Below are 24,501 nucleotides of genomic sequence, written 5' to 3'. Positions count from 1 at the left end.
AATTCCCATAGACAGACAAGTACTTGGTGGTTAGAATTCTATTCTATAGTATTTACCTGTATATCGGATGATTTAGCTGTAAATGTCTGTAATAAAAATTAATGATTGTAACCGTTATGTCTATGGCCACCTTAAAGTCTATTGTCTGACAAATCATGAGTACTTCCAGAAAATCCAGCTATAAAGGGCTGAAAAGACGTTATTTCATTTAGATGCAACACTTTCCAATCAGTGCAGCACTAAATTGATCCTTTATTGTATCCCATACTAATGTAACTGTATTATATTCAAGGCTATCCTAAAAAGTCTTCTAGTGGAAATATTACCTTTCTGACCTGGTCAGTGATAAAGAATAACGACTGCTTTCCAACCCACCTTTCCATTTTTTCTTAATTGAATCAAATCTTATGTACATTATAAATAGTTTTATTTTGAACATTGTATTCAATATGCTAACTGTACCAAATAAAATACAATTGCTTCAACTGGATATAACACAGCCCAGTGTATAGACTGGGAGTACAGACAAGGAGCACTTACTTTGAATTACAGATGTACTTACTATGCTTAATCTACAAAGTCATCACAGGGCACAGGTCACATGTGCAGATACAATCAGAGTTTGAGCATCTTAAAAAGGACCAGTAACACAAAATTTTTTTTTGAATACTTGTTTTGCCCCCCCCCCCTCATAGCTATAATGATAGGTAAGGCTTACTTTCCCCTTGGCGTTTTTCAAATCTTTAGCTTGAATTTGACTTTCAAAGTGTCCCAAAGGAGAAAGGCGAAAAGGCAATACAGCTTGAATTCCTGTGCGCTGAACCAGAAGTCAGTTTCGTACCGATAACCTAAAGCACCTAAGCTTTTTTTCAATGTCTGCATCTTAAATGTATGCTTCTACTCTTTGACAGCTTTGGGGGTAATGATGTGAGCATATATTTAAGCTGTAGACTCTGAAAAAATGCTTATGTGCTTTAGGTCTTTGGTGCAAAACTTCTGGTTCAGGGCACAGAGGAATTGAAGTTGCTGTCTCCTTTCTGCCTTCCTCCTATGGGGCACTTTGAAAGTCAAATAAGATTTGAAAAACGCCATGGCAAAGTAAGCCTTACCTGTTATTATAGCTGTTTTTGGGTGAATTAAGCATTAAAAAAAAAAAGTGTTACTGTTCCTTTAACTAATTTAAAATCACCTAGAATATTGTAGAGAAATAAAAGATAGAAATCTGTGTACAAACATTACATTGCTAGTGCATTGCGAAGATCTGTTTCAACGTGAACCCCTTATTAAGTTTATAGAGCAGCTTGGTATTGAGAACAAACATCGTTCTGTGTTCTATCCAGTTGAAGCAATTGCATTTATAGAAGTCACCAGCTTTTTTTTTTTTTTTTTTTGGAATAGCTTGGAATTTCATTGTCTGCAACTCACAGTATCATATGACTAAAATATGTTCAGGCATGAGAGCACCATTTTCACTCCTCAAGAACAGCCCTGCAGGACATGTATTATTTTCTAAAACCATAATGACACAATCAACATGGAACAGGATACTGAAATATGAATAATAAATTGGAGCATCATTAAATAGAAGTAAAATTATCCATATAATTACAAAATATGTCACAATTTCCAAGTAAAATACAGAATTATATTAACAGTCTACAGGTTATAGGCTTCACTACATAAACACAAATGTATTCCACCTGCACATCAGGCACATATAAACAGCATCATGAAAGAAAACAACACAGAATGCACTAATAATAACAAGGAACTCTAGACTAGCATGCACCAAGAAACCCATCCATAGCACAGGTATTTCAATACAACTCTAATTTTTAAACAAATTTCTGAGTAAAAAAAAAAAAAAAAAGCCTTGTATGATTGGTAGCTAGTCTTGTCTTTATTTCCTCTTTTATAACATTGTTTTATGTTCTGAAGACTCAAGGCAGAGGATAAAACAATGTGCTGCAAAGATATCCTTAAGCAATATACCAAATAGCAATGTAAGATGTCTGACCGCCATTGTAAACACTGTCAATATAACCATTTAGAAAGACTTTAAGTGACAACATACAGATAGGCAAGGTTACAAACAGTTTTCTGCCCTGGAGGGCACACATAAGTGGAAGTGTGTATGTGAATAGCTGTCCCTGAGCATCATCACATTAACATTTCAGATACGCAGCTGTAATTCAAGACTGGAGGGAATAACATTGTACTATAGTGCCATCACATCAGAGGAAGGAATACATTTGGAGAGTAATAAACCATGATCAGCTGTCCCTCAGAAATGAGGTGTTTACACAAGACACTTACTGCTGCCAATAATTAACTGTCATGCAGTGATGTGTACAGTCAGGAATCATATACCAGAGGGAGAGCATTGGCAGGATAGGAAGGCAAACTGGTACTCTCGTGCAATTTACAGTCAACAATCTATACCAGAGGGAAACCACTGGCAGGCTAACTGGTACTCACATGCAACATAAAGTCAGGACTTTATACCAAAGGGAAACACTTGAAAGCTAGACATACAAACTGGTATGCTTTACGATTCTGTGCGCAATACATGGCAATAAATATGGAGGCAACTTACGTCTGACATCCCGGAAGTAGATGGTTTGTCTGTTAGGGTTGAGCAGCTGGATGACCGAGTCATCATTATTCTTTACCCGGCAGCTGATGATTGCAACTTCTCCTTCCACCACAGTAACATCTTCAGTTACAAGGTTCTGATGCTCCCCTGGAAGTGGTAAAAAGGCAACAAGTTAAGCACATATCTACAGCACAATTGCAGACAAAGTGGAAAGATCCACCAACCCACAGTCCACAAGTAAGTTAAAAATAAATAAACACGCTGTAGGTGCAAGTGGTTGGCATAAGGCAAATGTCCTTTTCGCCTGTACCTGGAACAAACTATGGCGACAATATGTCAATTTCTGTCAAATACTGCCTAGCACAGATTTAATTTACTAGTATCACATAAGCTTTGGTACCCAGAAATATCTGTGTAACTATGCCTAGTCTTATTTTTTATTGAAGATCAGTCTATTAAATGATCTGATGCTTTCCTAGTTAAATCGGAAAAATGTGTAGTCTGGTCAAGTTACATGTAACAACTTTCTGTAAATTCAACCTGCAAAATCCGCTGTTTGTTTATGTTAATGTCCCATCCAATTAAATCTGACCATTACCCTCGGTTTCTCACATCGCGTCAAGAACCATTTGTACATATAGCCAATCATTCAGATTTGCCAATTTTCTGAAATATATTTCCTATATTATTTTGTCCTCCATCCGGTTAGAACCCTCCCCATTACTAAACAGTAATAGGGGCTGTTCTGTCTAAATTCGTGCTGTTTTTTGTGATTTGCAGGTACAAGGCTGTTCTTCTGTTGATGCAGTACAATCTTGGTGCTTTATCAGTACAGCAGCAACACATTTAACTTACAGTATCAAAGAAACAATGCACAATGTGACTAAGAGTATCAATCTGTTATTCAGTGTATTAGAGGTACAAGTGTGTAATGTAGATTCATTGTTCCTTTTTAGCACTTCTATACATGCTGCTAAAAGTGTAATATAGCTACAAGGTCTTCTGTGTACCATCTAGATTCACAATCTGCTCATGGTATAATACGTGGGTGCACCAGATACATCACGATCAATCATGGACATACAATCAAAGTGGTTTTTATACCATTATGCTTTAAGTCTCCATTTTGAATATTAGGTCAGTCCCCCCCTTACCTAATAACATGGTTTCACAACATGAAAACATTTTTATATGAGCCATATAGTAACCGTTCCGAGAATATATGCAGTAAGGAAACAAGTGCTGAAACCAAGCCAGTCTAAATTACCTTTAAAAATCAGACTTCAAAGAGCCACCAGACATTTTGCCAAGATTGCACATTAACCAGTCTGAAAGGAGTCGGCATCCCCACTCTAACCAGTCTGTGGCTGTGTAGGGAATGATGGAAGCTTCACAACTCCTGTAGTATTTAACAGCCAAATTAAAATGTTATTGTTTTTTAAGGGAAATAGCGCCACTGTTAACACCATTGTAGTATAGTGAGCTTTTAAAGGACAAGGAAAGTGTAAACATAAATCTGGGGGCATGGAAAGGCATACCGGAATGCTCTTTAGAAGTGCTTCTAAATTGCTCCACTTTAAAGCCAATCGGTAGTTCAAAATCCCCATTTTCCAGAAAACCGCTTACTAGAGAAAAAAAATGACCACAATGCAACACCCCCTATCACCAAGACTATGAACATGTGCAATGGATAGTTTTCCCAAAAGGCGCATGCGCAGAAAAAGATGATTCTTCTATTGCAAGCAGGATCGTAGGATCAGGGGGTGGGTGGCAAGGTTCGTGCATGCGCAGACCGTGAAAACGGGGAGCAAACTTAGAAAACTGAATGGAAGCATCATTTGTAAAAAAATAAACCTAAAGATTTAGTAGATTTAGGGGTAACTAATTATATCCTGAAATCTTTAAGGATGGCAAAGGAACAACTTCTCCATAGTTTCAAAATCTTTGTAGGAGGATTTTTTTGGCCTTCATTTGACTAAACCCCTTTAAAAAAAAAATTAGATTTTTTATTTTAGAATGTACATATGGCTTATATAATGTGTTATTGGAGTTACCAACCCTGCCTTCTCTCTAATTCTTCCCAATAACATTGGCTTTGGTTACCATTTTTGATGACACGCGTACCCCTACAATCTTTATAAAAGAAACACTCTTTTTTATCAACCTAGTAGCATTTTTGAGGAAAATAAGACCGCCATGACAGCAGAAAACCTAAATTTTTTGAAGAAGTAAATGTTGAATTCAGGTGGCTCAGCACGGATATATTTTAACACTGTATATTATAACTATTGACCCATATAAAATAACATTTTTTAACAACTGCAAGGACAGTGTGTACTGTAGTAAGATATACTTTACAGTACAGACAAATAAATCTAGCACCTTGGCTCTGCTGTGGGTTGCTGAAGTTACTGCAGCATCAGCCTGCGGACTTAATGCAATTTTCAACGTACTGGATAATATTGAGCAGTTGACAGAGATTCTACTTTATGCATTTAATAAACTGTAAAAATTAATGAAGTGAGCTTGTTAGAGACAGAATCTCGTTAGAAAGAATTTACACTGAACACCAGGAGAATGCAGAGCAGGACGCTATTTGTGTGGGAAGTGGGAATTACAGTCGACGGCTAAGACTCACACAAGTCCACGGTGGCTTGACGACAGTGACAGGTTAGTCAGGCAATCCCACTAATAAGATGAACGAATGTAATGTTGAACAAATATCAGGAAAACAGTTCAAGCAAGTATTTTTCAAATGGTTTCTAACAGATTTAGCTTTGAGAAACCTGTTTTTATGGTTACTCCTGCTTTATTCGTGACTAAGACCGCCATCAGAAATCACAGGGCCCCATACGACAAAATTTCCTGGGCCCCCTGGGCTGTGGATGGGGGGCCCGGCTAATCACCACCAAGTGTGGTGTGGTCGGGCCCCCTACAACTGTCCCCCCTGATGGCGGCCCTGTTCGTGACCGCTTTTAGTCTGATCAGACAAGTTTTCTTTTCATCTTCAACTCCGAATCTAAAAAACTTGCCGATTTGATGAAATGGACAGTGGGGAAGGAATTGCCACATGGCATAAAGGGAAAGCTTGGGAGGCCAGAGAATCTACACAAATGGTTGTGATAGACCATGAGTATAAGAGTTAAAGAGGAGGGGTTGGAAAATATTAAATCAGTCATCAGATAATATTACATACTGCAGCCATCTCAACCAAGTAGGCAGCTTAACGGCCGCTGTAATGAGTCAATATGACTGCCTCTCTGACCAATATCTAGTTAGGACACAGTTTGATATTGCTTGGGTGCATGGAAAACCCCCACTTGTGTTGAGGATTTAGTCTACTATCAACATGATTGCACAGGGCCCCCATGTGATCTGATCTTTGGCACAGTCCTGCGACTTGTGGGAGTGTGTTTTCAGTCAGGTGTAAAATTCAAATAAAAGCTGATGGTTTGATCATTTGATGTTCCCACAGCCAGCCTGGAATACCATTTTTATTCTTAATTTACACACTAGCTACTCCATATAACTTGCATGTCACATGGCCCCCCCCTTTCTATATTCTGCTTCAGGGGTCCCCAACCTTTTTCACCCATGAGCAAAATTCAGGTGTAAAGAGAGTTGGGGAGCAACACTAGCATATAAAATGTTTCTGGGAGGTGCCAAATAAGGGCTGTGATTGGCTATTGGTAGCCCCTATGTGGACTAGCAGCCTACAGGAGGCTCCACTTGGCAGTATATCTGTTTTTTATACAACCAAAACTTGCATCCAGGTCTGAAATTTAAAAATAAGCACCTGCTTTGAGGACACGGAGAGCAACATCCAAGGGGTTGCTCACAAGCTACTGGTTGGGGATAACTGACTTGATCGGACTGTGGCTCCTATTCACTTCCTCAACTGCTGATGCACCATACAGTGGTAAAAATTGTAACTGGCTGATGAAATTTTCAAACCTAAATGATCTATAAATTAACTGAAATCCCATTTACAGAACCACCATACACATACAAAGAAGAAGAAAAAAACAACATACTTTCATATTATTCTATTGGTTTGTTTTAGAAGAGGCAGGGCTTTAACAATTACATTTAATAGGTATAACACATGGGAACATGATGAAACAGCCACAATTTCCACACTGAATGTCCAAATACCAGTTCACTGCACAGACAGAGATACACCATGTATTTAATGATCACATCCTCTGAATAAAAAAAAATATACACCAATGATGAAAACACAGGAGATGGGATCAGATTATCCAAACTTTTTTCCAGCTGTAGCCTCCTCCATTGGCTTATTAAGGATGATGGAAGTTAAAGTTTAGCAAAGCTGGAGAGCTATTTGGATATCCCTGAGTTTAATTTGGGTATGATCACTCTTAGGTGCACATAACAGCACAAGTGTGAGGATGGGCATCCAGTGACACAGACACAATACAAAAGTGTACATATAGTGTCACATACCAGAAATCTGAAGTGGCTCAGAGAACAAATCAAAGTTTTCGTAGGAACTGTGAAGACTGGAACTTCTCCCTGATAGAAATAAGGCAGTAATTAAATATTTGAGAAAGTGCACAGCACATTTGTGTGTCTTCCTAACCCAGTGTTTAATTTTTTTGCTTTCAGTACCGAAAACATTCCTGTCGCATCTGCTCTCGTATTCAGCATGAAATCAGCCTGTTGTGTGCTGAAGGAAATCGCAACGCAACCCTATAATCAGACACAATTGCTCACAACCTTGCTGTGCCCTGATGTTCTAGTTATGTACCATTTATCCTGCAGCTTCCCATGCATAGAGCTGCTTTTTCTCCATGTATACAGTATATTCAATACAATATCCTAAAGTGAAATTTCAAGGCATTATACGGCACATAGTTCAATGTCATTGTGAAATTATAACATACAGGGAGTGGTACAGAACATAAGTAGTAAGAAGGGCTATAAACTTTTTAATTATTTGCTAAAAATGCAGTCCCTCTGAACAAATTATTTATCAGAGGTATGAAAAGGGAAGGAGATATAACCTAAAGCAGAAAAACAAAAAGAAGCCTCTGCAGGATCAACATTTTTAAATGTGAATACACAATGTACGTTTAATTTTAAGGCTTTATCAATGTTAAACTGCACAATATTGTCATCCTACTGGTCATTCCCACTCCCCAAGCACTCTGCCTGCCCTTATCCCGATCCCCATCTCCACTGTGCCTGCTCTCTCTACTTTTCTCTTCATTCCCACTGCTCATTCTACATCCCAACACAACTTTGCCTGACCTCATCCTTATCCCCATTTCCGCTGTGCCTTCATTCACTCTACTTTTCATTCCGACTCCCCATTCTACTTCCTATCCCCATTTTGCCTTCCCTCATCAACATCCCCGCCCACTCTGCCTGCCCTCATCCCCATCACCGCCCGCTCTGTCTGCTCTTATCCAACTCATCATTCGCACTCTATCTACTGTTATCATGTTCCCCTTCCTACTAGCCATCCCAATCTACCCTCATCAAATGCACAATTTCCATTCCCTTATCCTGTTTTCCATTCACACTGACTGCCCTCATTGTGTCCTCCATGCCCATATCTTGCTCTCCATCCCCACTCTTCCGGTCTTATCCTGCCATCCATACTCAATTGGTCTTTCACTCTTCTCCCCATACTACCTATGCCAGCTCCAAAATCTTTCTAGATCAGTGCTCATCATGGTAACTAAAACTAATGTGAAACACCCATCAATCTTTGTAACCCTGCCTAGTTTGTTTCTGAAATATTTTTATCCCTCTCCCTTTAGCTTTCTCTGTTGGCTGCCTCGTTTCCAGAGCTTGCCAGCCCTTCTGTTCTTCAATTCCCTGCCTGTCCTTTCTTTGAGGTTTGTTGTGAATATTGCATCTAGTGAGTCAGTAATGACACTCTGGCTGCATATTCCTTAATGTTGCTATTACATATTACATGTGACTATTTGCTGTGCTAATAATCCAAGCTACAGACGGAATAGTCATAATTAGAAAAGTAAACTGGCCTAGATATAACAGTGCTCATGTGCTCAGAATCTTCTGAGAGCACACGGCCTACACATTTACAGAGAGGAGATTAAATAACACACATGCTGGCCTGCCAAGCAAATTAACTTGACACTAGGGCATTAGCCATTGGCAGCATGTGTAAAGGTATGTGGATAGATGGACATCTCTTTTCAACAAAGAAAACCCGGGCAAGCCAAAAACAGGAATCCGAGCCAAAGAGATAAAGATGCATGCAATAATAAAAAAATCCATGCACAAGGCAGGCTGCGAACAAATATATATCGTATTTTTATGCATTTGTGTAGGTGCCTACAAGAGAAACAGTATATGAAATGCAGATATGCAAATTACTTAAATATCCTGTATAATCTCTAAAGCAGGGATTCTACACCAATGGGTCAAGGGGAAAAAAAAAAAAAGAGCATAACTAGTGCTAAGCCAGTGGATATTTAAGTAATTGAAGCCAATTCTGCAACCTAGTTTAGGTCCCCTGAGAAAAGGGTTAATAAACACTGCTCTGAAACCAAGTCAATGACAAAAATCACATATGACCAGTCAAGCAATGTGTTGTACATGATATGATTTTGTGACATACAGGAAGTATATGCATTCACAGATTTCTACAGAGGAAAGCTTAGCTGTCAGAACTTGAAAATCTCCTCAAGTCAGGGATCCAAAACTGTCGTTCGAAAAACTTGTGAATGCCAAATATGAGTGGATTAGTGACATTAATCTGAAGCAGAAGATCTTCCCACAGTCACTGTACAGGATGGCCACAGGCAACTTATAAAGTGCCCCCCCCCCATCCCAGGTAGAGAAATATTCCATCTGATCGTACATAATACTGTACAGGGCTACTATTAAGGCTCCCATACACGGGTAAGCCCGATATCGCCCACTTCAATGTGGGCATATCGGGGAGAGATCCGCTCATTTGGCGATACCGCCAAATGAGTGGATCTCTGCGTCTATGGCCACCTTAAGTAATTTAGGGGCACAATTCTATTAAATTAGCAGTGCCCTTTCCCCAGGGGTACCACATTTTGAGTTGTGCAACTACATGTTTCGGGCCACAAGCCCTTTCTCAAGTGAGTGCTTGTGGCCCGAAACATGTAATGTAGAACTCAAATTTAATTGCAGCAAAGTTCTGCTTTAAGGCTTCCTTCATCTTTTTGTTTAATTTGTTACCAAATCGAGTGTGACGACAGACGCATGTGGTGGAGTCAGCCTAAGAATTATTAGCCAAATTATTGTGCAAGTGCTCAAAACGACACCTTCTCATCTTGGCGCCCCCAACTTCCACTGGGCCCCTGACTGCAGTACCCCTATACAACAGTTACTTGTATCATGAAATGATTTTTAGGGAATCGCATATTCCAGGTCTGGGACCCACTATTATATTATAAGGCAGTAATTTACTCAACAATCCCAAATTATACCCAAAAGACAACCAGTGTATCACTGACTTAACAGTCCTTCAGTGCATGGGATATACTGTATGCAATGATTACATATATAGTGCAGGCATTTGGAAGTTTTAACCTTGAAAGCAAGTTGCAGGTAAAATTTAGTCCCCATGAAAAATGTATAATGAAGCAGCACAATACTCAATGAATCAGGTCAAAGTGAATGTAGGACTGGCCAGACCAGGAATGACCTTGATGTAACTGGTCAGCTTGAATATATTGCAATAAATGGACAAACAAGCCTGTTTTGTTTATAGTAGAACTAAATCCTAAAAATTAATGTGGCTAAAAATGTCATAGTTAATATACTGGACTTATTGCACCAGCCTAAAATCTCGCCTGATTCAGGACTTCAAACTTGTCACAGGGGGTCACCATCTTGGAAAATGTCTGACACCCACATGCTCGATGGGCTCGGAGCAGCTGGTGAGAAGCAAAGCTTAGGGGTCGTCACAAATGTTCAAGCAGAAAATGAGGTTTGTCTGTAATATAATCTGATGCTACAAGGCTGATTATTAAATTGTGATGCTAGTTGCACTAGTTTCTGTGCGTCCAACGTTTCGGCCCTCAATGATAAAGGCCCCAATGAGGGCCGAAACGTTGGAAACACGAGTGATGTTTGAATAAAACCATTTGAAAAACAGTTGGAGTGCTGGTCCAATTTGAACTTTGTATATACTATGCTGTGTGCAGGTACTTTACAAATCAATATATTTTATATATATATATATATATATATATATATATATATATATATATATATATATATATATATATATATATATATATAGAGACAAATACAAGATTCCTCTGCACTCAACCCATTATCAATATATTTAAGACAGAGACATTTTGTGCATACTGCTACTGAAAAATGCCTTACCCTTTAAACAAAACAGGGATTGTTTGTCCATATATTGCAATATATTTAAGCTGGCCAACTACGTCAAAGTCATCCCATATCTGGCCAGTCCTATGCTCAATTTTCATCTGATTCATTAAGAATTCTATGGTTTAATTATACATTTTATAAAAGGGACGAGTACGTTTTACCTGCAACTTACTAGCTGCTTTCAAAGTAAAACTCCCAAACTTGGCTGCCCTTTTATTAGACACCAGTGGGATCACCTGACTATAGTTGGAGGGGGTGGGAGCTACAACATCGAGCTGGTCACTGCTCTTGTAGAACTATAACAAACAAGGGAAAGTTGTGCTCACCACTAGTTTTTAAAAACATTAGGCGGGGGTGCAATGAGGGTGTGACCACAAAATACATATAGACAAATACAAGATTCCTCTGCACTCAACCCATTATCAATATATTTAAGACAGATGGTGTCTAATAAAAGGGCAGCCAAGTTTGGGAGTTTTACTTTGAAAGCAGCTAGTAAGTTGCAGGTAAAACGTACTCGTCCCTTTTATAAAATGTATAATTAAACCATAGAATTCTTAATGAATCAGATGAAAATTGAGCATAGGACTGGCCAGATATGGGATGACTTTGACGTAGTTGGCCAGCTTAAATATATTGCAATATATGGACAAACAATCCCTGTTTTGTTTAAAGGGTAAGGCATTTTTCAGTAGCAGTATGCACAAAATGTCTCTGTCTTAAATATATTGATAATGGGTTGAGTGCAGAGGAATCTTGTATTTGTCTATATGCATTTTGTGGTCACACCCTCATTGCACCCCCGCCTAATGTTTTTAAAAACTAGTGGTGAGCACAACTTTCCCTTGTTTGTTATATATATATATATATATATATATATATATATATATATATATATATATATATATATATATATATATATATATATATATATATATATATATATATATATATATATATATATATATATATATATATATATATATATATATATATATATATATATAGGACATAGGTTTTTTTTTTTTTGTTTTTTTTTTTTACAGCAAATCAAGTTTTTGGATGCATCATACAGTAACACTATTTCAAATGTTGTGGAAAATGTACGTTTAAGAAAGGCTTGAGTTAAACAATAACAAAACATATATACCATGACCCCTCTTGATATTTCCTTCAAGCATAACATCCATTACAAACAAGCTGCATTTGGTACGTGTACAATCGTGGGTTTCAAAACAAAATTCAGTGGAGAGTATGACACTAGCTTCCGTCCTTATATCTATATAAATACCAGCTGCAGTTCTCTTTACTATTTGATGGTTTCGGTATCAGATGTAGGATCCTGGGAATTTTTAATATACATTTTCCAACAAGGCTGAATTGTAGACAAGGTATTAGAGTTGCATACTTTTTTCACAAAAGGTTTTACTTACAGCTACAAAATACCACAAAATCATTGCACATCTTTATAACACATCCCATATATTTCACTTAATCTGCATTTAATTTGGTTGTTTATTATTGGAACAACTTCAAACTTCCAGTTTGCATGAGCCATTGAAGACAGTTCTCAAAATATTTATTTAAATGATGGGTCTTCACCTTGTGAGTGTGCAGCTACTGAAGCATTAAGGGAAAAACTTTTTCATCTGGGCAGCTGCAATCACATTTTAAAACATTATGAGGACTGTTTGAGAAAATGTTCTTGAGGTTAAAGTGCAGGCTAATCTGTAGCTGAATGTGGGAACATAAAACCACTAGTGGACCCTTGTGAAGGCAACATATGTGTGCTAGGAAGACATATATAAAGAAGGAGAGTCCAGCTGCCATTGTTGCAAAAGATATTTTAAACACAGTTGATCTCAATTGGCAGAAAAGCTTGTGATTTCTTTGGACAGACGCACAGATATCGTACAAAACAAATTTTCAGACAATATACAGCACATGTATGGTGGGATACAAGCCACCCAATATCGGCAGAAGACTTGGATATTGTTTGGCTCATCAGATACAGGTAGAATCCTATTGTTTCTAACTGTATATCTAATGATTCAGCACTACACATGTATTGAAACGAACAAGCTTTCCTATGACCAATGGTAATTGTAATGTCTATGGCCATCTTATGTAAACTGTAACCAGTCAATAACTAATATGTGACGTGAAGGAGGGACACATGGGACATAACTGTCAGTGAATCTGACCTGCAAGCTAAGGATCCAAACCAACTGAACGGTTATGTCCCATGTGGCCCCCTCCTTCAAATCGCTGACTAACGAAGATGTTAGAGAGCTTTTAAGCAGGAAATTGGGTTCTGGTTATGTTCACTCCAGCCTTTATAGATCACATTTTTGTGTAATTAACTATATAGAAAATATTCAATATTCTTGATTTAGTACAGCCTATGTACACAGGTTTTATCTTTACACTGGTTTCTTTGAGATCATATGCAAATAAAATAATCCCTCAGACACAGGCTAAAAGGTACATTGTGACTGCCTGTATACTGCAGGTAGACTAAAGCATTCTTGCACAAGAATCCATACAAGACAGCTAGCAGCCTGGGAATTCCATTCTAACTCCTAAATCCAGGAAATATGTACAAAGATAGTGATCCTGTGCATGAATTGCTTCATCTTTCTCTGACATCCTTGCAGTTCTCAGGAAAGGATTGCAGAGTCCAACACAATGCAAACTCATTAAACACACAGAGGAATAGGAAGCGCAGGGATCCAGCTGACAGTCATTTGGCTCCAGTGTTAATGGGAGGCTGGCAGCGTCCACACAGAAACAGAGCAAGGGAAAGCACACAAAAGAAACCGGAATGAAATGTGCCCAGCACCTCTCTCTACTTAACGAGCAATCTCCACTATTCATACAGAGCAATGTCTCCAAGACTGGGGGTCACACAAAAGCACAGCTTACAAACTGCACATTTTCCCTTCATCAGCGTGCTGACAAGAAAGAGATGGCAGCACAGACAGCAAATTCTGCAAATGCATTATGCACGATGAAAAGAATATACAGGATACAACTCCCAAAGCATATAGAAAACGATCCAATTTATATTAGCCTTCCTGTTACATATCTAAATGTGACCCACAACCAGCTCAAAAACACAATCTATCGAATGCTGCGTCCATAATACTTGCAGCTATAGATTATTCTTCTTTCTTTGGAATATGCCCGCACTTTATAAATTGCTTTACAGACATTATAAACCATTAACATCACAGTAAGTTTAGGTCTGATACAGACAAGCTACAAGGTAAATAAATAAAACTAATTCTCATGAACAGAAGCTCTGATACAAAGTTGCTTTGATTACTTCGGTCTAAAAAGTTAAGTTAATTTTACGTGAACGTCACTTTTAGGGCTCTTACAGACAAGCATTTTTACCTGTGCTCCCCTGCGTTCTGGTTTCATGCGTACAGCCGCAAGGGAGCGCAGGAGTAGACGCACTGAATTCTTTTCAATATGGCTGTACACACAGACGCATGTAAGTGCAGAACGCAGCATGTTGCATTTTACCTGCGTCTGTGTGAGTACAGCCACATTGAAAAGAATTCAGTGTGTGTACTCCTGCACTTACCTGCGGCTGAACGCATGAAACCGGAACGCAGGGGTGCGAAGGGAAAAACGCTCGTCTGTAAGAGCCCTTAAAGGATCTTTCTGCCCTGTGGTGGATTTCAGGGGTTCTACTGCAGGGGAATGCAGGAAGAAATGCAGCCCCTTCTTTCACATGATTTAGTACTCACAAAAATGCAGTCAAGCTGCAAATACAGATGTCGTGCATCAACAGCCCACTTTGGTTCAAGTGCATACTTGGCATTGAATGGGTCATGCAGTTGTGCATGAAAATTACCAAAACAATACTTGTAATGGACCTATACAGCTGTTGCCAGCAACTACTTGCCCAGAAGAATAATATGTGCACAATGAACAGTCAGCCAGTGTGAAGAATTATATACCAAGAGAGAGATATGGCAGACACCACTGTATACATTTCAAAGGATATAGTACCAGCAAAAAACAGAAATATATATGTATGTATAAAAGATGGGGCATAGTTCCTCATGAAAATAAAACTGTGTAAATAGATAGGCTGTGCAAAATAAAAAATGTTTCTAATATAGTTAGTTAGCCAAAAATGTAATGTATAAAGCCTGTCGTGACTGGATGTGTAACACAATAGCCAGGACATTTCCTGCTTTTCAACTCTCCAACGCTGAGCTAGTCAGCAACCATGGTACATATCTGTTCAGTGAGTTTGCAATTGATCTTCAGCATGCAGCTCAGGTTCAAAAGCAACAGATATGACCCATGTGGTCCCCCTTCAAGTCTCTCATTGGTTACTGTCTGGTAACCAGTCTGTGGAAACCAAGAGAGTTGAAAAGCAGGAAGTTGGGCTATGTTCTGTTATGTTACACATTCAGTCACTCCAGTCTTTATACATTACATATTTGGCTGACTATATTAGAAATATTTTTTATTTTGCACAGCCTATTTACACAGTTTATTTTTACACTGAACAATTCCTTTAACTTTTGTTGCACACAAGTAGGGATGAGAAAAATATTTTGCCAAGAAAAATTACCCATAGACTAGAACGGATAGTAAAAAAAAAATTTTTATAAAAATTGTTGCACGAAAAAATGCCCATTTACTTCTAGGAGTCTGGCGACTTTTTTGCTGTTTCATGAATTCTCAGCAAAGCAAAACATTTCAGATTTGCCCATCACTACACAAAAGGTACGATTTATTTGGTTTACTATTTTTTAATTATGCCACCCTACTAGGTCACAGAGTTGCCTTTGTTGCTGTGAATGGCTTAAAAATATCCTATGCTTACTGGTTGCTAGGATCCATTCATTTGTAAGAGAATTGCACAAAACAATACACTCCATGTATACAAATTTTACACTGCATTATAGGAAGAATCCATTGTGCACTGTCCTTATTGGAACATTTACTTACAGTCTAAGATTGCAAATAAAAGGCATGGGAAGCGCTTCCTGTGACAGACGTAGCAAGTTTGATTCTTCTACTTGTGTCTGTCCTATCACACTATTAAACACACAAGCAGGTTAATTGGGTCCTGAAAAAAAAGCCAAATACATTGCACTTGTGGGGATTTCAGTTGTCATTTTGTACAAAGGTTTCATATATTTATTGCAGCCAATAGACATTTAAAATATCATGAGTTAAAATAAAACTTTCAGGAGGACAACCGTAATCAAAATGCCTATACTGCTTACTGCTGCTTCCCATTAATCTGAATAGGAACCACACTAGTGGGACTCATTTATAACCACTGGGTAAATTTGCCCCGGGCAGTAACCTATAGCAACCAATCAGTGAGTGGCTTTTTTCAGCCAGCTGCAGGTCGAGCAATGTAAGCAGGCCTCTGATTGGTTGCCATGAGTTACTGACCAAGTGCAAATTTGCCCGGTGTTTATAAATGAGCCCCACTACGCTCTAAGTCCATCGGCAGGCAGTGTTTATGCAAATCATCATTCAACAGTAATACTGGACTGATGGCAAAATAGTGTGCCAGAAAAATGCTTTGGAGAATGCAGAGAGATTTAGATCAATGGTGAAGAGATACTGCCCTTTGTTGAAACTGTAGTAATCATGTATCTAAACAAAGGGCATTTCTTTCAACTATAGCCTATGCGACAAATTCCCTAACTGGCAAAACTTATAAAGTTACATGGACGTATATATTGCAGCAAATACATTACACATGAGCCCACTGTATAGTTTATGTTCCATTTGTTAGGAAATGTAGGGGGGTTACGACGACGACCCAAAACATTTTTACGGACCTTTGCAGGCTATCACTCAGAAAAACGGAAAAGACAGAAGTGTTTTTTGGGACTTAGAAAAAGTTTGCACTAAAAACTGAATAAAGTCCTATGCAGTTCATTGAACTTCGCCTGGTCTGAGCTGGCGAAGGCAAGTCGGGCGAATGAGGTAATATTGTTACATCATTCGCATTGAGTGTGAAGCCAGATGATACTAAATTGTGCAGAACTATAGGTTCCATGCAGGATGTTGCCACTTTGCAGAGTGATTTGTCCAAGTTGGGAAACTGGGCAGCAAACTGGAAAATGAGGTTCAATGTTGATAAATGCAAGGTTATGCACTTTGGCAAAACTAATATAAATGCAAGTTATACACTAAATGGCAGTGTGTTGGGAGTTTCCTTAAAGGAGAAGGAAAGGCTAAAATTAATTAAGCTTTAGCAGAAAGGTCTATATAAATACACCAGTGAACCCTCAAAGTAATGCTGCTCTGAGCCCTCTGTCAAAAGAAACACAACATTTCTTTCCTTCTATTGTGTACACATGGGCTTCTGTATCAGACTTCCTGTTTTCAGCTTAAACCTTCTGGGCTAGGGCATGCTTGGTTTGCTTCGCTCTCCCTCTCCCTTCCCCCCCCCTGCTGTAATCTGAGCCCAGAGCTATGAGTGAGCAGGAAGTGATGTCACATTAAGCTAATGTGGCAGCCTCTATCCTAAACAGATAGAGCTTCTAGAGCAGATTACTCAGTTATGGTAAAGTGTTCTGCAGAATAAATATAGGGTTATAGATTGCACAATTGTGGCTAATCTATTGGCAATCAACTGCTTTGGTAGCTTTCTTTCTCCTTTAACTAAGAAGGATCTAGGGGTTTTTGTAGATAACAAGTTGTCAAATTCTGAGCAGTGCAATTCCGTGGCTACTAAAGCAAATAAAGTTCTGTCTTGCATAAAAAAAGGCCATTAACTCAAGGGATGAAAACATAATTATGCCTCTTTATAGGTCCCTGGCAAGGCCTCTTCTGTAGTATGCAGTGCAGTTTTGGACTCCAGCCATTAAGAGGGGTATAAATGAGCTGGAGAGAGTGCAGAGACGTGCAACTAAACTGGTTAGAGGGATGGAAGATTATGAGGGTAGACTGTCACGGTTGGGGTTGTTTTCTCTGGAAAAAAAGGCGCTTGCGAGGGGACATGAATAGACTTTACAAGTACATTAAAGGACATTATAGACAAACAGCAGGGGACCTTTTTACCCATAAAGAGGAACACCGTACCAGAGGCCACCCCTAAAGACTAGAAGAAAATAACTTTCATTTGAAGCAACGTAGGTGGTTCTTCACAGTCAGGACAGTGAGGTTGTGGAATGCACTGCCGGGTGATGTGATGGCTGATTCATTTAATGCCTTTAAGAGTGGCTTGAATGATTTCTTGGATAGACAGAAGGCAATTGTGATACTAATTTTTATAGTTAGTATAGATATGGGTATATCATTTATGTGAAAGTAGGGAGGAGTGTGTGTATGGATGCTGGGTTTTCATTTGGAGGGGTTGAACTTACCTTTTTTCAAACCAATTTAACTATGTAACCAACACTAGCGTCTATCTCCTTAGCTAGCAAAGTGACGCCTGCGCCCGTTAGGAAATCGGTGAAGTTCCAAAATGACGTCACGCTGGTGAAATTTCGCTATTGTTAGTCACTTCACCCTTTAATGAATCTGCCCCCATATGTTTTGGATGTATGAAAAGATTCTATGGAATATGTTTATCTAGATCTAGAAGAAATCTACTTATATGAAATTCAGAAGCAGCAATGTTGAGCACTATGTTTGGCTCCTCATAGCTAATGAGAACTTGCTTTAAGCAGAGGGCTCACCTGAGGATCATTTTGTTTGGGGGTTTTTTTGGATGACAGATGGTCATGATTAAGTGCAACACAAGGCATCTATTTCACCCCTTCTAACATTAACATGACTTCTTTACCATCTGTTGCTTAGTGGCCACAAAAGCAGAGTGGTATGCAAAATCATACATATGCCTTGCAGAGCCGACACTCGTACATACGCCACTTTAAAGTTTTAAAAGCTGTAGCCAATTTCCTTGCAGAATAAAACAACAAGCTATTGTTCGAAAGCCCACTGAAATTAAAGGGAAAATAAAAACCCTCTCATTATAAAAAAGAATTGCATGCTGAATTATTTTCAATCTCAGAGGTTCAAATTTCACATGTACAAATCCAGCGTTATTGCATGAAAATGTGACATTTCTCACATGTATATGACACTGCATTTAACACGTAGTGGTTTGAATAAATACATAAGTTCAGAGGTGCATTGTTGTCTGGAAGAGAGGTGAATATCCACAGTCAACAAAGCACTATATGTGTCATTGCCCTAAATGTTAAATTAGCCTTGCAAGGAAAGAAAACATGTAATTGACATTTCTTTGTGTTGTGGGACACTGACTTTCATTCTGAAAGTATCCCTGACACAAAGGATATGGTATAAGTGGTCAAACATCACTGACATGGTGCTTTGACAGATGACATTTTCAAACAAGTTCATCATTTTCAATCCGAATCCAGGATCGCTGAATGATACGTTGAAATTGCCACATCATGGCAGATCATCATTTATTTATATAGCGCCGACAGGTGTGTTCAGGTGGATAGATAAAATGGACGAAATAGGCTAAACTGCACAACAAAATCTGGGAATGTATGGCCAGCTTTATTTTTCAGTTTAGTTTTGTAGGATTATGGATACATTGCAGTGAGTAAAGTTGAGTAAAGTATCAGCATCTGCTTATTCCCTATTACTGCCTGACAGTATGTTCACGGTGTATAGTACTATATTTATGCAATTGGGACTTCATTTGTATATACTTCTGGCATTTCCTCTTGATTCTCAAGTTCTGGAATTGGTTCCCTGTAATTCTGGTGTTAAATGGCCCAAGACCAAGTAAAGGAACAGCAACCACCAACAAATTCAAGTTTTAGAGTAATTAAAATATAGTGTACTGTTGTCCTGCCCTGTTAAAACTTCTGTGTTTGCTTCAGAAACTACACTTTAGATTATATAAACGAGCTGCTGTGTAGCCATGGAGACAGTTATTCAAAGCTGAAAACAGAGAAAAGGCAAAGGATACACAGGAGATAACAGCTAAGTGCTGTAGTATACAATGGGATTCTTCAGAATATATCTTATCTACTGTGTATCCTGTGCTTGAATGGCTGCCCCCATGACTACACAGCAGCTGGTTTATATTAACTATAGTTGTGTTTTTGAAGAAACACACCAGTTTCACCAGTGCAGGGCAATAGTACATTAGATTGCCATTCTTTTCAAATGCTATCATTTCTTGGCGTTACTGTTCCTTTAACATTTCAGATTTTAGTACAGGTATGGGATCAGTTATCCGAAAACCAGTTATCCAAAAAGCTCTGAATTACGCAAAGGCCATTTCTCATAGGCTCCATTTTATACAAATAATCCAAATTTTGAATTTTTTTTTTCCTTTTCTCTGTAATAATAAAGTTCCTTGTACTGATTCAAACTAAGATATAATTAATCCTTATTGGAAGCAAAAGCAGCCTATTGGGTTCCTGAGCATTCTGGGTAACAGGTCCCACATACCTTTACAGATTTATTATCAGAATTGCTTGTAACTGGGAATTTTCTTGATAATGAACCTTTTTGTAAATTGGATCAAGATACCTTTAATCTACTAATAAAAGTTTAAATATTAACCAAACCCCAATTGTATTTCCATGAATATGGATATATTCAACAGGTGGATACCATGCCTGTCTTTCCTCCAGCAACCTGGGTGGATTGGAAACTAATAACACACTTTATCTGTAATAAATGCTCTATCTATGTTGATTACTCTGCCCTCTTTTTTTCATGCCCAAATAAAGTTATTTTGATGAGTATTTTTCAGTGTCAGCTCCTCCAGTTACTGGCAGTTTACCTCAGTATTATAAATAAGATGAACTTTGAGTGATGATATAAATAACATCTTGAGTGTCAGCCTCACAAGACCTTGCTATCTGTAAACTGTGACACTGAGGTGTCACCTCTATCACACAACTTGATTACTACGCTGATGGCTTTTCCACGGCCTGAGCTGGATGAAACCGTGAATCCCAGCATAATGAAAATGTGCAAGGTGAGGACGGGTCAGGAGAAAATGCTACATTTCAAATACGGTACAGGAGTGGCACCTGTTATCCAGAATACTGGGTCCTGTGGAGCATTCTATCTATCTGTAATTTGGAGAATCATTCTTTAGGCCTATTAAAAAAATTACATCAAATTACTAATCTGTTGTTTTGCCCCCAATATGCATCTTAGTTACCATCAAGTACAAGGTAATGCAGGAACGTAACAAGAAGTTACTGGGCTTCACTGCAAATTAATTTTAAGGTAGGCCTGTCACCCAGACATAAAAAATCTGTATAATAAAAGTCCTTTTCAAATTAAAGGAGAAGGAAAGCTACGGAGGCATTTTATTGCCAATAGATTAGCTGCAATAGTGCAAGCTAGAATGCTATATTTATTATGTAGAATGTTTTACCATACCTGAGTAAAAAGCTCTAGAAACTCTCTGTTTGTTTAGGATAGGAGCTGCAGTATTAACATGGTGTGACATCACTTCCTCCCTGAGTCTCTCCCTGCTCTAGGCTCAGATTACAGTAGAGAAGGGAGGGGGGGGGAAGAGGAGCAAACTGAGCATGCTCTTGCCCAGGGCAATGAGGTTTAAGCTGGAAACAGGAAGTCTGATACAGAAGCCCATGTATACACAATAGAAGGAAAGAAAAGCAGTGTTTCTTTTGACAGGGGACTCAGAGCAACATTACTTTGGGGATTTACTGGTATATTTAGATGGACCTTTCTGATAAGGCTTACTTAGTTTTAATCTTTCCTTCTCCTTTAAGCAAGAAATCCAAGTTCTTTTTTTTTTTATTTAAGCATTCATAGCTGTTGTAAACGTATTTAAAAATCTCAGCTGTCAATCAAATACTGTCTGCCCCTCCTCTATGGCATAGAGGTGGGGCAGGGAATTACTTTCACTTTTCATTCGTCACTTACTAGATGTCACTGCTCTCCCCACTTTCCCACTTTTCTCTTTACCATTTGTGTAGCCAGTTCATGGGGATGAACATCGGGTCCATCGGGTTGCACCCCATTCTGGTGCAAGGCTTCCACAAAATGGCTCCTGTCTGTTTTATATAATCGAGTTCCCAGACAGAAGGAAACAAGATTCAAATATTTTTTACAGTGTAATCAATGTACTTGTGTTCACTCAGTTAGGGTCAAGTATAAGGTACTGCTTTATTATGACAAGAGAAAAAAAAAATCACTTTTAAAATGAATTATTTGCTTATAATGGAGTCTATGGGAGACGGCTTTTCTGTAAGTTGGAGCTTTCTAGATAACGGGTTTCTGAATAATGAATACCATACCTGTAGCTGCAAGTGTGAACAGCCATTTGTTTTCTTATATGTTATTTACTTTATTGCCATTGGGACAGTATTTCGGGGAGATTTGACACCCATAGTATCACAGACCCAAACGTAAGTGACAAATCTTCCTGCGTGCCAGTACCTTTAGACTTCAGTGGCATTAAACAACTGTATAATTGTTAGCACTATTGCTGCTTGTATACCAGCCACTGGGATGTCCCTTTTTATAGATCAGGTCATGATGAATGACAGCTGGAGCAGACTGCAGATATGTTAAAATAGTTGCCACCCCTATTCTTTTGTCTCCTGAACCTCTTCTTGCAGCTTGTATAACGGATTCATGTCAGCACACATCTTGGAATAAATGACTCACAGTGTTATGGGGGCAACCAGGGTTTTGTTTTTTTTACCAGAAACATCAATAATCATTGCTTGTCACAAAACCAAAAGAGTTACCAAAGGGAATTGGGACAAAAAACCCTGTTTTGCTTGACTAACATTATAAAATAGGAAATGGAATAATTTTTGTGTGCGACGGGTCCACTTAAAGGCCCCAAAATGTGCAGAGGTTGACCTGTTTTACCAATATATATTGAAATTGCTCATTAATTAAGGCCTCATGGAACCCCCTACCCCTTCTGTGACCCCCTATACCTTCTGGTCCCTGTAGCTGCAGGGTCTGCTACCGCTGTAGTTACTCCCCGGAGAAAATAATTTAATATTACAGAGAAATAGTAAATCGGTAAAAAAAAAAATGATATATCATAAATAGAACTCTGCGGGAAATGGCATTGCCTACTTCTGAGCTTTCTTAATAATGTGATTTTCACTAAACAGATTCTGCACTTGACCATCGATATACCCATAAGGCAGCACAAGATCTCCTTTGGACCAGTGGTTGAAAGTAGAGTCATTATTTTATACAACTGTGCACTGAGTATACAGGTTTGGGATCCATTATCCGGAAAGCCATTTTCCAGAGAGCTTGAATTATCAGCTGATGGTATTACATTAACAAATCTTTTAAGACATATATTTAAAATCTTTAGGGCTGCATTTATTCATTATCAAGCAGTCTTTCACATGAGCTCTAAAGTATATCATTAAACAACTATAAAATAGCACAATAGAGAGAAAAAGAATATATAGAATAGTCAAGAGCATTTGTGAGAAAGTTCAAAGGCTAGATATGTTACTATATGGGGCTAGAAATGCCAGACCACATGAAAGCATGGATACATTCTAATCTCCCCTTTATGTTTCCATGGAAACACAGGAATCCTGCATCATTAGGGCACAGCATTCATGCAGGAGGATTCAGACCCGTCTCATAGCTGTTAGAATCAGAAACAGTAACAAGATTACAGGGCATGGAAAGAGATAAAACCTCTCCGCATACAGCATTAGGGTGCCTTAGACACACCAGTCGGGATCTCAAGAGCCCTACACAAAGCATTGGAAAGTCTAAAATACTTGTACAACAAACTGAATCATTCCATTCTATATAAAAAATAATTTAATATAAATATAATTATATATTTACATTATATACATATACACACACAGTGTGAAACCTCGATTTTAACTACTGTGATTTTAAGTTTTCCCGCATTTTACATTTTTTATTTGTGTGAAAGTTGTTTGAAATCTGCTTTTGTAAATAATCACCTGGATAGTGGGATCATTGATGTCCCAATTGTTTGGTGATCTTTTTAAATCCCTTCCCAGACTCATAGTCAACTATAACCTTCTTTCTTTAGGCCTCAAAGAAATCTTTTAATTTAGGCATAGTGATACCACACACTTCAGTAACAAAGAGCAATCCAAACTAATGTCAGACATTTAAATAAGTTAAGGTGGTCCAAGATCTTCTCTAAACATTTCCACTTGATATGGGGCACTCAAATTTTTGGTGTGTGAGTTAGGGTAGGACTAAACTGACGTTTTCAACGCGATCCGGCGCTCTGCGACAAATCACTTGCAACGGAAATAAGGTAAGAAATAGAAATGTTGGATGAACAGCACTGAGCCGACGCAACAGGACTGTCGGATGCAGACGCAGTGCGATGGATCAACGCTGAGACTTCATCCAACAATGAATTCACTTACCTTATTTCCGTTGCATGCAATTTGTCGCAGCACAGCTGATCGCGCCGAAAATGTCCCTGTAGTCCTACCCTTGGTAGTGATAAATGTAGGATGTACTTTTCCCATAAGTAAAATTTGTATTTAAATTACACAAAATAGAAATGGTGCATA

The 24,501-nt window shown here is 38.5% G+C and overlaps 1 protein-coding gene across 5 annotated transcripts in view; it reads right to left on the bottom strand.

Annotated features, from left to right (window-relative positions):
- The window catches only part of cadm1.L (cell adhesion molecule 1 L homeolog), a 126,434-nt gene that overhangs the window by 49,336 nt on the left and 52,597 nt on the right, over window positions 1-24,501 (bottom strand). For 4 of the 5 annotated variants that reach the window (XM_018224647.2, XM_018224648.2, XM_041568597.1 and 1 more), the window contains exons 2-3: window positions 7,064-7,132; window positions 2,597-2,743 (exon numbers count right to left, since the gene is read on the bottom strand). In XM_018224647.2, coding sequence (XP_018080136.1) covers window positions 2,597-2,743; window positions 7,064-7,132 — 216 coding nt within the window. 5 annotated transcript variants of the gene reach the window in all.

The sequence above is a fragment of the Xenopus laevis genome, chromosome 7L, assembly GCF_017654675.1.
Source record: "Xenopus laevis strain J_2021 chromosome 7L, Xenopus_laevis_v10.1, whole genome shotgun sequence".
In the NCBI taxonomy this organism is placed as follows: Eukaryota; Metazoa; Chordata; class Amphibia; order Anura; family Pipidae; genus Xenopus; species Xenopus laevis.
Note: the sequence above shows the minus strand (reverse complement) of the source record. Positions and strands in the feature narration are given on the sequence as shown.